The 14,589-nt window shown below is 44.8% G+C and overlaps 1 protein-coding gene across 1 annotated transcript in view; it reads right to left on the bottom strand.

Annotated features, from left to right (window-relative positions):
* SCAMP2 (secretory carrier membrane protein 2) overlaps positions 1-14,589 on the bottom strand; it is a 34,864-nt gene that overhangs the window by 3,033 nt on the left and 17,242 nt on the right. Inside the window, exons 4-8 of the mRNA XM_072981814.2 lie at positions 10,622-10,739; positions 7,303-7,431; positions 5,519-5,678; positions 3,766-3,867; positions 410-527 (exon numbers count right to left, since the gene is read on the bottom strand). Coding sequence (XP_072837915.2) covers positions 410-527; positions 3,766-3,867; positions 5,519-5,678; positions 7,303-7,431; positions 10,622-10,739 — 627 coding nt within the window. The remainder of the gene's footprint in view (positions 1-409; positions 528-3,765; positions 3,868-5,518; positions 5,679-7,302; positions 7,432-10,621; positions 10,740-14,589) is intronic.

The following is a 14,589-nucleotide window of genomic DNA, read 5'->3' on the forward strand; positions in this document are numbered from 1 at the left end:
GTCAGACAGGTGTCTGGTGCATGCTTCGAAGACCATAGATCACCCATCTGGAACCAAATGCACTGATTTCCAATCCACTGGAATCTAAAGCATGTCATAAGTCATAGTCAAAGACCATAAGAGAAAAGTGACAATAAATGCTTATGTTCTCCCATCTATCAGCACATTGCACTTAGAAAGTTAGTATCTCAGAGAGAAGGCTAGATGAGAATACTCTCCTACTGCCCGTTGTTCTCAAAGGCCAGGTTGTGATTTCTATGAATCATCTATCCTGGAGGTCTTCTGGAAGGGTGATAACACACCACAGGAAAGACTCACAACCCAGGGCTAAACATTATCTTCTTGCCTTCCTTCCGTTAAGTGGTATAGAAAGAGCAGGAATCCTATTGCCAGGATGCACCCAACTCACCTGCTTCAGAAGGATGAGAGAGAGAACTGCACAGATTGTAAAGAACGAAGCCACCACCATCATGATGATCGCCACAGGCAGGTTATGCCCAATCTCTGAGAGTGCTGCAATCCAGCCACTGGAACAAACAGAGGGAGGGGAGGGAACCAACAACTGCATGAGCCAGAAACAGAGAAGGAAGCTGTGTGGGGAAAGGGGTGCAGGGATTAAAAAAACAACAACACTGCACAGATATAAGATCACACCAGATTCAATTGTGAGGTACGACTTGAGTTTGGAATCACCCCCAACCCCTTTTTTTTTGAGAGAGAGAGAGGCTGTAACTCTCACCCACTCACCCACCCAGGTGCTATGATCAAAGCAAGTTTTTCAAGCTATGGGCCTGATGCAAAAGTTGGCTTGAGCATTATCCATGCTGATGCCTGGACATGCAGAGTTCATATTGGAGGATCCCTGACCAACATTGCTGAGAACGACTGGAGTTGTCATCTCTAACGCAATCAGTGGGTATGAGAGTGGGGAAGACTAGGCCTTTTAGCCAAAGAACCAACCTTATCAAATAGGAAGCCACAAACAAGACCTGAATTTGTCTCCCATTCTTGGCCTAACATCTTCTGTTCAGTAGGATGCTGTCCCTGAATGCGGAAGCTGTGTTTGGCTATTCAAGATAATAGGTAAATGTTCAAAGAGGATTGAACATGTTAGGAAACAGAGCTCTCCATATCCACATTTTGCTGTCTTTACAAATTCTATGTCATCTCAGGATGACATAGAATTGTAGGCTGAGACAAAGTTAATATGCCCAAGCTCTGACTGACCTACAGCAATTACGTGACCTTCAAAACGTCGGTGGTAATATCTGTCTGTGGCTTAGTAGATTTTAACCCTGCCTATTTATATAAAAAGTTCATATAAAATCAAGAAGACTATGACTACCAAGTTTTGCTAGAATCCAGCATTATCCACTTGAGGTACGGAATTCTGTTCTGCCCACTGGTTAATCAGAAACAAAAAAAAAAAAGGTATAGAGACAGTGCTTGACTCAGATCTGAAACAAACACTCCCCATATTATATGCCTTGATGGTGCAATCCTATGTATGTTGACTCAGAACTTCAAAAGCATCCAAGTGCCTTCAAAGGAATCACTTCCAGGTGCTGAGTCTCATGTCTCACCCAAATGTAAACAGGATTGAATGGTGTGGAAACAAAGTTTGGTAGTTTGGTAATGGTAGGGGTGGGGAGCGCATGCAGGGAATCCAGCATTTCGCCATTCTGACTGTAAACTAAAGCGTAATACAGGACAATATTTGTTAGAAAATGATTTCGCCGTTTGTGAAAGTTATCCACTGGGAACAAAACCAATTCTCTGAAGTCAGGCTAAAAAGAGATGGGTGGAAAGGAGAGAGAGCTGAGGGTGACTCAACGTGACAGTGAAGGATAGCTGAAGTGTAGCACTCCCCAGAGGTTTTTCTCCAGGTTATGTGTAAATATAGACACCCAGTTGACTGCATCTCCTACCTGAAGGGGACCCTGAAACCAGAACTGCCATATCTGATCTTAAAGATTACTCAGATAAATGGCAATGAAAGACGATTGCATGGCTCTCTGGAATTATTTTTGGGCTTTCCTGGTCTCCAAAATGAATCAGAGATATGAACAAATACAGCATAGAGGTGGAGAAGCTCAGCCACTCAAAACGAGGAGGACTGTATGCATAGTTGCTGCAGACAAGGAGTCTTTCTATCTAGTATTCTCTAGGCAAGGCTGGGCAACTCCCAGAAGTGTGACAGCTCGATGTGCTGAACCCTGGATCCTCGTTGCAGCCTGTCACATGTCTCAACCAAATTTCAAATAATTGTTTTTAAACGCTGTGCAGGTGCCCCATCAGTGCTGGAAGCTGCACTTGGGAGTCTAGAGTAAGCGATACACAGGCAGGTGGGACTAGTGGGCGTTGTAGGCCAAGGACTCGAGGAGGAACCGAAGTTCCTCCCCTGTTCTGAACAGACAATCAATCAGACTGCCTGTTTCACTGCATTTTTCCCTTTGCTGCAGCTTAAATGAGAAACTGAAGAGGTCAAAACTATGCCAGTTTCTTGCAACAAAGACAAGAACAGAAAAGCAGCTATAGTGACATCTTAAGGATGAAGACATTTATTATGGCAGAAGATATGGAGGGTGAGGGCTCCTGTCATCAGCTGCAGAGTTAAACAAAAGCCAACCCACCTACCCCAAATATTCAATGCAAAAGGCTTAGTCTGTGACATTTCTAGGCAAATCTCAAGCCATGGGGTGGAGGTGATCAGTCCATCTGATTCAGAGTAAGGGCCGCTTCCTGCCACATGAGATGATCACTGGAGGACGTGCTGATTGTCCTAGGGGTTAGGTTGCAGAGCAGCATAAGACAGAGGTTTTCTTGTAGTAGCAGCAGCATCACCTGTGGAGCATCATCTAAGGGATATTAAGTTGGCTCCAGCCTTTCTGAATATTTGCGAAGCAATTAAGATGCTATTATTTTGTCAGATCTTTGGCTTTCAATGTATTTTTTACAGAATATTTTGATACTGTGCTTTACTGTACATGATTTTAAGGGCTCAGTTGAGCAGAAATGCTATTTGTTACTACTATACATAAAAACATCTGACCACCCGGTAAAGTCAGGTCTAACCCACAAGAAAAAGCCCACACAGATTTGCTTAGTATTTAAAGCTAGTGTATGAGCCGTTACTTGGTAGGTCTTAGTCTCTCATTCAGTTATTCAGATTGTAGACAGCAATATTGGAATATTGTCCAATAGATTTGCAGAATTTGGTCCATTTCTGTGATATTCATTTGTTGTGACTTTTGACTCTAACCTGACTATATTCTCCTGAATTATCCTATGGAGCTGCTTAGCTACACAGCCAGGGAGACCTAATTCTCTAAAAGGGCTTATTTGGAGTTGGCTTCTTTCTTGCACAGGGGAGTCTCAGATGGATGCTGAGTAATGCCAATTTGACAATGCTCCAAACAGATAACATGGCAGGTCGTGGAGAGATGTATCCACTGGCCCAGAAAACCAAGCAAGGAAAGAAAGTGCTAAAGAGAAGGATGAGAAAGCATGCAAGAGGCAAGCACAGCAAGGTGAGGATGTGTTAGAGGAAAGGTCTGAAAAGATACGTGCCTTTCAAGCGAAGGACTTAAGAGCAGGAAGCATGGAGTTAGAGGTGCTTCGGCTGGGATCTGAGGAAGCCGCGGAGCAAGAGAGAAAAGAGAGAGGCTTTAGAAGAGCACTTCTGCAGCAGCTTCAGAGGCCACCGTACCGTCTAGACCCAGCCACCTGTCCTTTGTCACAAACGAACACAACTGGCAGGCTTACCTGTCACCCCAGTTAGGAATTCCAACCGCCTGGATGATGTAGATGGCTATTTGGCAAAAAAATATGAAGAAGAACACAAAGAAGCTGAACGAACTGTCTGACCTGCCAAGAGAGAAAAAGAAAGTGTCTTACAAGAGAACCACCGAATGGGATGTGACGTTTCTCAGCTAGGGCATGTAAATAGGTTTCTTGTTGAACTGTAAGTTACACAGGAGGCACGGAATAGATACAGCTGATTCTGTCACTTGCCAATACCCTTCCTCTAGCAATAAACTGTATGATGTTGGTACATCTATGACTTTCAGGTGGAGTGAGCAAGTTTTGGGACCAGTTTCCAGTTCCTGGGACACAGAAGTAGCCTGTACTGATGTTTCCCCTCAACAGAACCCAAATCAGAAATGATCAGAAGACCACATCCAGATTTTCAAAAATTGTGTTTTTAGTTTAAAATATCTAAAATACAGTGGTGCCTCGCAAGACGGGCGCCCCGTTTAACGACAAAACTGCATTACGACGATCTTTTTGTGGTCGCAAAACAATGGTCTGAATGGGGTTTTTTTCTCTTTGCAATGATCGGTTCCCTGCTTCGGGAACCGATCCTCAAAAAATGATTTGAAAACAGCTGATTGGCGGTTTCAAAATGGCCACCGGGTAAACAAAATGCCCCCCCGCTGTTTTCTGAGACGGATTCCTTGCTGCACAGGCAGCGAAAATGGCCGCGCTATGGAGGATCTTCGCTGGACAGTGAGTTTCAAGCCCATAGGAACGCATTAATCGGGTTTTAATGTTTTTCTATGGGCTTTTTAATTCTGCATTACGTTTTCGTTCTACAGCAATTTCGCTGGAACGAATTGTCGTTGTAATGTGAGGCACCACTGTATATAAATGCAGGGAGGCCTGCATTTAGTTATGAAGGGGAATCACTGCTCCCAAAGACTTATGATAGTGACAGTTCTCCTTCACAAAAACACAAAAAAGAAAGAAGAAAAAATAAACAATTTATGAAAGGAAGGGTGAAAAGGCACAGAAACAGGAAACGGTCTTAAGGAGAAGCGTGTAGGCTTCATAATAGTTACCCCTGCTGTAAGGTAAGACTGACAGATGTAAAGCCAATCACAGGGACAATATGCCTATAATATCTCAAATGTTACCCCTAATGTCCCCCTCATCCAAAAAGCTTTCCTCTCCTGTTCCACCTCTTTCTAAACACCACTTTATCTTATACTTCACCAAGTGTGTAGCTATTTCTGTAGTTGACATTACAGACACTTTCATGATTCTATAGCTCAATAAGTGAACGGGTCAATTAGCCGAACCCTGCAAATGGGCGCTACCAGGTGTGCCTATGATACCTTAATTTCAGAGTACCTGAATAAGTTTTCAGACATTAATTTAAGGAGTAAACATATGTCTACATTTTCCCTGGATTGTTTTATTCTCTATGGCTTTAGCTCTAAATTTAATCTCAGTGGTGGAAGTTATCCAACAACCTGCTGGATGTGGCACAGGAAACTGCCTTCAGAAAACAATGAACTCTTCACCTAAGCATTCTTACGAGTTTATACTGAGAGGCTTTGCATCTTGTTTTGTAATTCCAAGAATTTTCAAAAAAGTTCACTTTGAAATCTGACAAATACAGACTTAGGCACTGATAAGATACACAAGGAACAAAGGGAGCTGTAAAAGCTAGCTCCAGATCGACTTCAAACTGCACCCACCCACCAATTACCCCTCAACAGGATGTGACACTTGCCTGAAAGCCTTGTAAATTGGCCGATACCAACACAAGAATGCACAAGGAGTGAATAAGACAAACCACAAGATGGACAGGCCGAAGTCCACTCCTCTGTCAGGTTTAACTGTAAACCAGGCCAGGCAGGCAAGCAGGTTCAATAGCAGGGTGACGGAATGAACTGCCCAGGGTGAAAAAGAAGAAGGAAAAGTCAAAAAGTACGTAAAAGAAAAAAGAATTGACAAAATGGCCACAAACTTCTACGGAAGATCTCTTTGACAAGAAAAATACTCAATACGAAAAAGAACATTACATTCTACAGAGATATAAACCAAATAGACAGGAGCATTTTGTCCATGTGCTTCATTTTCACAACAACTTTTCTTGTCTACGTGCCACAAGAACCTGAATATTTTCAATTTTCACGGAATAAGGAATGTCTGAACCAGTCCCGGTTAAGTCTGAACCGATAAACAATGGTTTCCAGCTTCAGGAAAGGCCATAATGTTAAAGCCGAATTCAAAAAGTGATTTCAGATCCTAGATTTTTCCAGACCTGACAGTAATGGTTTCCCAATTTGAATGCAACAGAATAGTAGTTAATTGAAGGTATATGGGGATAACGGGAATAGTCAAGAGATAAGTGGGCTGTGTGTACAAGTGTAAGACCTCAATATTTGGGCTTATTGAGCTAAATTATGGTTATCAACTGCAAGGCTTTATTTATGTCCTCAGACAAAAAAGAACTGAAAGTAGAAAAAAAGAAACGGAAAAACATGGGATGTTGGGGAGGGTGAACAAGAGAGACAAAGGAGTAACCTTAGTGCAGTGTTTCCCAAACTGGATGTGTTGGGGCACTGTGAAATCCACCTGGGGTGCCAGAAATCATCTCAAACTCCTCCTCCCCCCCCAACATATCGTACATCACTTATTTGCAGTTTCTCTGGTGCATGTGTGTAGTGGGGAGAGGGGACCCTGGCCCAGGAAGGGGTTTCCTGCCCTCTTGTTCCCAAGAGAGCATTTCCTGCCCATCTCCACCCCTGAAAAAAAGAAAGAAAGAAAAAAAAAAGGGGGGGGAAACAGCTTCTCAATTTTTTAGAAAGCTCCTTCCCTGGAGAAGTCACATCATTAAGTCACCTCTATCGTTTCTTTCCATCTAGTGGCCAATCCTGGTAATACACCCTAGGAAGGTTTTTGTTTCTAATTTTGTGCTATTATTTTATTTTTTTCAAGCACTGGATAAGTCAAACCATGGGTACTGATCCTGCGGATACAGCAGTCCTATTATACTGGGGAGCCATGGCCAGTGGCCAGTAAGTAAAGTGAGCTATGAGTCTAAAAAGTTTGGGACCACTGGGTTAGTGGATGGTTCTGTAAATCTCTTTGGATTTTGAGCAGGTATTTCTCCTCATGTACTTCGCCAAGCGGAACTGAAGAGCCTGTGGACTAGCATCTTGGTCCCTTTAAAGAATGATCACAGATGTTTAGAATTACAAAGTGTGCATCATCTTCTCCGTCCATGTTATGTAATGCACACAGATCTCACTCTGAAGGCATAGGGCAAGCCTAAATTTCAAATGCCCTGTCTCTTTTAGAGAGAACGCCAAAAGTACACTGTCTTTCTTTCAAGGCTTCCCCCCCCCCCACATTTTACATCTGCAGCGGTGGCCATAAACCTTACAACGGGTTCCATTGGAACCCTGGAAACACATCCAAGGAGAAAATGTGTTTCTAGACCTGAACCCGATTCTGATTCTCCAGCCCTTTTGGGAACCAGAAACAAGAGCTACGGTTGTGGTTACTTACACATCCACAGGTAATACAACATCTTGCAAGTTCGCTGATAGTCAGCTGGGATGTCTGCAGAGAAATCTTGATAGAAACATGGCTTAACTGGACAGCTCTTTGGAAGCGGAGGCCAATTGTTCTGTCGTGCTGTGAGAAGAGAGGAAAGCACAGAGTTTTTGCCATTCTCTTCACATTGGAGGCCAATTAGTGGGGGACCTGCTAGAAGTGCAATGGTAGGACAATAATGGCAGGGAACTCAATTCTGCTCTTGAGGGTGTTGTGAGTTCTGAGAACTTGCTTAAGTTCCAGGAAAATGCATAGCGGAAGGCCAGCTCCTTAAGATTAGAATTAGCTGTACAAGTCCTCTTCTTTACCCAATTGTTTTTGGTATCCACCCTCACCAAAGCCTAGCACGTTAGAAAATAAGACTCGGAAGGCGATCTTTAGGTTAGGCTAGGCATCCTTCAGTCTTGAGAGACTATGGCAGTGGAGGCGAACTTTTTTGGGCTCGCGTGCCTAAAATTGGGGGGTGGGGACGGAGTGGTGTACCAATCCGGACAACCGGAAGTGGCGGAGTGGCGGTTTAAGGGGGAATCATGGTGATGGACCCAGAACTGGAAGTGGTGGTTTAAGGGGGACTCATGCAACGGATCCGGAGGATCCAGAAGTGGTGGCAGAAGGGGGAATCCCAGCTGTCGCGGGGGGGGGGGGAAGTAGTGACCTACGGCTCACGTGCCAGAAGAAAGGGCTCTGTATGGAGGACTTGGAAGACTTGGAACAGCGTCTAGTGTGGCTAAAAAGGCCGATTCGAGAGTGACCATCCCTTCCACTCTGAAGACAAATCCAATCTGTTCCCTATCCAGCTCCCTGGTTTTGCTTCCTTCGTGACTTCCTCTTTGCCTCGGCCTGCTGGGCAAGGGTCTCTTCAAATTGGGAGAGGCCGTGATGCAATGCCTGCCTCCAGGCTGAACGCTCAGATGTCAGGGTTTCCCATCTGTTGAGGTCCATTCCTAAGGCCTTCAGATCTCGCTTGCAGATATCCTTGTATCACAGCTGTGGTCTCCCTCGGGGGCGGCTTCCCTGCACTAATTCTCCATACAGGAGATCTTTTGGAATCCGACCATCAGCCATTCTCACGACATGCCCAAGCCAACGTAGACATCGCTGTTTCAGTAATGTATACATGCTAAAAATTCCAGCAATCTTTAAGTATAACAGGTTTTGTGTATTTTACTCACATAAACGTCCATTTCTAAAAAAAGGCACTCATTAGGCTTAAAGTTGATGGAAATAAAAATAGTAAAAACAAGGTTTGTTTCCTCAGCCCACTTAGCTGGGAAGATCTCTAATGTTCAGAGATCCAGCCTGGAGATCTAGCATCTTCCAAGGTGAAAAAGGGTCTGAGACAAAATGGTGTCTCTCAAAACGCATGAGAAAGAGAAGGGAAGAAACAATGGTGGAGTTTATCCAGCCCGGCAAAAACAAACCCCTCTGATTAGTTAGCATGCAAAAAAGTTAGTCTGTGATGGAGGCCCTTCCTCCCATATCTTGAAATTTACATCAAGATTGCTAACTAGCCGACAGAGGGAAAGATAACACAACATTGTGTATTCCCCTGGTCTCCCCTCCATGATGACACCATCAGTCGCTGCAGAAACAGAACACTTTATTCAAACAGCCAATGCAACTAAAAGGGCCAACAGCCCCAACATAACTGAATGTCCTCCAGAAGCCAAGGAGTTAACTTCACTCCCAGTCCTTTCCTTATTAGTCCTTGAATTTGAGTCCTAGGCGGTAGAACGGAGCCCTTGCTCTTCCACCAAGCAGAGGACCTCACAGAGGTGGGCTAAGCAGAGGGTTCGGCAACATGAGTGTTGCAAGCATGCCAGCAGCTGGCCCTTCAAGCAGGTGGCCTCGGCCCCTTTCTCCAGTCAAACCACAGAGCTCACCCACAGCAACCCCCAGTACATAGGTTGGATCGTTCTCAGCTGCTGCCTGGCCAAATTTCAGGTGAACCTAGCTGGTTCCCCCCTGGGGTGCTCAGCGAAAGGTGTGCCATGGCTGCACCAGGGAACTCTGACTGACCCGAGTGGCTGGTGGTGCAAAGTGGCTTGGTTGGAGAAGCTCCGGCTGCTTGCAGTGGCACCAAGGTGCTCATGGCGGGTTCTCTGCCCTGCAACCCTCTTGCTGGCATGCCTCATCTCGTTGAACATTGGAACCTCCTTGCACAGCACCAGCAGGTCTACCCAGTCACTGGTGTCAGTGTTGCACCAGTCAACCATGTTCCAGTCGTTCGTGGAGTGTGCCTTCCCGGGTCTTGCCTCCTGCACCTCAAAATCCACAGCATCCACCCACTGGTCCTCCTTAATGGTGTCTCACTCCTCCTTAAGTACAGTGGTGCCTCGCTAGACAGTTACCCAGCATGACAGTTTTTAGACATTGACTTTTTGCGATCGCTATAGCGATTCGCAAAACAGTGATTCCTATGGGGGAATTTCGCTGGACAATGTTTGGTCCCTGCTTTGCAAACCAATTTTTGCTAGACGACCATTTGCTTTTCGCTAGACGATGATTTCGCTAAACAGCGATTTCAGTGGAACAGATTATCATCGTCTAGTGAGGCACCACTGTAGAAGCCCCACCGTGGCTACACCTGTGGCCTTGAGGGCATCTCCCACCTATTCACTGTTGCCACTCCAACCCACCAGAGAGCGCCGTGGAGGGAAGGCAGACACTTGACTCTCTAAGGTCAGGACACCTCTTTCCAGGCCAGTGGGGGCCTTGCTGGCCCCACACACTGAAAAAGGCCTGGCACCTTCAGTTAAAGCAGATGCATAGCAGGCAACGCAGCTGACGTCTGCTGAAGACCCCAAAGAGTAGCTACCAGCCTGGTCTAGATCAACTGCGGGCAACTGGAGCTCTCTAGACGTTTGCCACCACCGGCAATAGACAGCATTGACATGCAGGATGGATGCGGGCAGAAGAAACTGAAACACATCCAGATGGCGCCAGGTGCCTACTCCTGTTCTCCATGAACAAACTGCCCAAGTGGTTAAGAGGCAGCTGGTTGTGCAGCCTAGATTTGCACAATATGCTAGTGTGCACAAACCAAAGAAGAGCTTCTAAGGTGGGTTATATTTCAAGCCAAACATCATGTTGCTTCTTGAGTCGTTAGAAAAATTACCAGACAAGTGGCCTATTACAAACCGCCATGGAGAAGTTTTTTAAAATATATATGTGCATGCATGTATGCATTTGCGTATCCACGCACCCCCAAAAGGATAATACAAATATTTAAAATAAATAAACAAAGTAAGCACTGCCATAGACCACTCACGGTTAAACCCGGCCGTGCTGTTCTGCAGCTCTCGCTCCTTTCTGTCTAGCTCTGCAGCTTTCCTTTCCAGCTCCTCTTGCTGCTGAAGGAGGCCAGCTTGTGCTGCAGAGGCAACGGCCTATATGCAAGAAAATAATTATAAATAACATCAGATAATAATGGCACGATATGGTACTAATTATTATAAACAAGGGCAATACAGATATATTTGGGGAGAGAAAATTGAGACGCTAAGTATTAACTTGCAGCTGTCTAGACAGAGGGGATAAAATGAAAACTTCTTTGAATGAAGAAACCTGACTCTCTGACCACCAAAAGCAATGCCTGGTGGGCTACCGATATGTGTATCTAGCATTTCCCAATACATTATAATGAGCTGTAGAAGAGAACCATACATTAGCATTCTTCAGTTCTTCCTGGGCTTAGTATTTTAGAACAGGGTAAAGAATATATGACCCTCCAGACATCATTCATAAACACTCATCATCAGCCTTGCTGGCACAGACAATGAAAAGGGATGGGCAGGAGTTGTGTTCTGCGACCATCTGGAGAGCCACACCTTCCACGCTCATCTTTTGGGAGAACGTGAACATGATTTTTCACATGTAGAACCACGGAAAACAGAATCAGCAGCAACACTCAGAATGTCAGGACCTGCTGAGCTATGACATGCTAGACACTCATTTGGAAGATCGTGTAGAACAAAGGTAAACAGAAGGAAAATCCAGGGTGGTGATGAGGAAGGTCAATAAAGCCGTCCATACAGGAAAGAGGAAAAGAAAGCCTGAATTATTGGCTTTAGAAACACAAAAACAATCCTTCCCTCTGTTCTGATAAGACAAAAACAAAACAAAAAACCCTACGAGAAGGTGGCAAAACCCTAGGACGGCTGATCAAAAGGAAATACATATTTCTTTTCTAAAAATTGCTTGTCTTCCTGCTAGTTTTTCTACCCTCCTTTTTTTACCTGGTGGCTACTCCTGAGTTCTGCCGTCTTCTTCCAGCAACCTCTGCCTCTCTGAACCTTCCAGGCTTGCCGAGATGAACTTAGGAGTCAGGTACTGGCTGGCCTGCCTAAGCAGCAACTGCAACACACAACTAAACTATGTCTAAGCTCACAGGATGTGGTCTTCTTGATGGTTTAACTGAAGCTAAATGACTAGTACTCTCAATAGGCTGTATAAATGACACATACAAATGGCAGTAACAGTGAGTGAGCAAAGGATGAAAGGGAGATGTTTTATTTGTTCTGCAGCTGTGATTCCAAACTGTTTGCCTTCCAGATGTTTTAGACTTCAACTATAACAACCCTGATCACTAGCCTTGTTGGCTTGGCTATCTAAGAACTGAAGGAGTTTAACTTTGCCAGTATTATTTCAACCTACACCTGCCATTCAGCAGAATCGTTCCAGGTATTTAAGAGCTTGCTTGGATCAGGCTCATAAAAGCTAGGAGTGGGACCCTCAAGTCACCTGCTGTAAGACGCTTGCTAGGCACTTTTAGGAAAAAGTCACTCATATTCTCCCAGAACTTGATGCCACAAAAGATGTTTGGTGCACCATCTAGCCATAGTTTTGCGGATCAGTCCATCCCACTATGCATACTTGACCGTTGAACCTTGTGGTTGATAAGATCTAGCAGGGGTAGATGAACTGGGTGGGTCCAGGAGGTGGCTGGTGCCTCCTTACAGCGGGGGGTGGTTGTCTTCTGCCTTGAAAGACACAGTGGTGCACCCTCTCCACAACAGGACCTTTTTGGACCCAGAGGTATGTGATAACAAGAGGTGGGAATATTTGTATTTGTAAACAAATACAAACATCCCTGTCTCAGTTGGATCTAACGAGAGTCCGGCTTCTGGGACTGGACTGACCACTTACTCCTTCCAGTGCTGCAAAGGTCCCACTCCGACTGCCAATGGCGCCCAGAGTTTCACTGTGTCCGTGTCCAGCTGGCCACTCAGCAGCTGTGCAGAGAGACATGTCCTCCTGCTCCCTGCCTGGAGTGACCAGCCAAGCAGGAAAAAAGCGGAGCTCTGACCACCATTGGCGGGAACCTTCGCAGTGATGGGACACGTGAGTGGATGGTGCAGTATCGAAGGCTGGGCCCTCATTCGGTCCAGCTGGGACAGAGATGTCCATATTTGTTTGCAAATATGAATATCCCCATCTCTAGTGAAAATGACTGTCCCATTGCAAATATCCCCTTTCTGGGCAAAGTGCTTGAACATTTGCTTCAGATGTCCTTGGAAGAAACTGATTATTGGGACCCATTTCAGTCTGGTTTCGGGCTTGGAATCCATAGCAAAATGGCCTAAGTTGTCCTGACTCATCACTTGACTCTGGGTTAGAGCCAAGAGGGAATGCAGCCAGCTTCTGACAGCATTGATCATGATAACCTCTTGGACAGGCTCCATAGAATGGGAGGCACTATACTACAGTGGTTTGATTCCTATCTTTGGAACCAGTTCCAAAGAGTGACATTGGGAGATATTGATGGCACCCAACTCCAAAACACCTAATGCCCTCTCCCAGTGGCTCCATATAGATATTAGACAGCATGAGAGATAGAATGAAACTCAGCAGTGCCCCACGGCTTAATTCCCATGGAGCTGAACAGAAGTCCCCCCCAATGCCATTCTTTGGAACTGGCTCCAAAGACAGGAATGGGACCACTGAAGTATAGTGCCCCCCTACTCCCATTCTAATGGCTGCAGGTGATGAGTCAGGGAAACTAAGGTCATTTTGCTATCAAATCCTATCCTGAAACTAGACTCAAATGGGTAGCAAGCTAACTAGGTGTGAGCTGGACAGAATAAGTATCAGGTAGATACACAGTTGGTTACAGAATCATACTCAGAGTGCTTATCAATGGCTCCTTCTCAAACTAGGAGGAAGTAATAAGTCAGGTACCACAAGGTTCAGGACTGAACATTTTTAATGAATGATTTGGGCGAGGGGATGCCAGGAATTTTTTTTTTCAAATTTGCAGGTAACACAAAATTGGGTGAAAGAGCTAATACCCTGGAAGACAGAAACAAGATTCAGAAAGATCTTGATAGGCTTGAGCACTGGGTTGAAAACAACAGAATGAACTTTAACAGGGCTAAGTGCAAAGTTCTATGCCTAGGGGTGGAAAAACACAAACTCAATGTTACAAGATGGGAGATGCATTGCTCCCGAATATAATGCATGAGAAGGATATTGGAATTGTGGTCAATCACAAGCTGTATATAAGCCAACAGTGCAGTGTGGTTGCCAATCCTATTTTAGTCTGCATTAACAGAAGTATCGTTTCCAAATCCCATGAAGTACTAGCTCTCCTCTATTTAGTACTGGCTAGTCCTTATCTAGAGCACTGTGTTCAGTTCTGGACACATTTTAAGAAGGCTGCCAACAAAGTGGAACAGGTTCAGAGGAGGTTCAACAAAGATGATTGTGGGAATGGAAACCAAGCCGTATAAGGAAAGCCTGAAAGAACTGGAAATGTTTAGCCTTGAGAAAAGAAGAATGAGAGAAGATACGATAGCACTTTTAAATGCTTGAATAAATGTCATAAAGAGGAAGGGTAGGATGTGTTCTTGATCATTCTCAGAGAATAGGACATGTAATAAAGAGCTCAAGGCAGAAGAAGCCAGATTTCCGTTGAGTATTAAAAAAAAACACATCCTAACTAAGAGCAGTACAATGGAAGCAATTACTCTTGAGAGGTGATGAGTGCTCCAATTCTTGAGGCATTCAAGAGAAATGCAGACAACTATGCACCAGAAATGCTTTGATTTGGATTCCTGCATTGAGTTGGGGGTTGGAAGGAACACCCTTATAGGACCCTTCCATCTCCATGATTATACAGTATAACAACAGATACTAGCCATCTGAGGAATAATCCACTGAATCCCACCAGTCCAGAGAAAACATATGAACTCGAGTATTCTGATGTGCTGGCACATGTCTGTACACCCTCCAACTACT

The sequence above is a fragment of the Pogona vitticeps genome, chromosome 12, assembly GCF_051106095.1.
Source record: "Pogona vitticeps strain Pit_001003342236 chromosome 12, PviZW2.1, whole genome shotgun sequence".
Classification (NCBI taxonomy): Eukaryota; Metazoa; Chordata; class Lepidosauria; order Squamata; family Agamidae; genus Pogona; species Pogona vitticeps.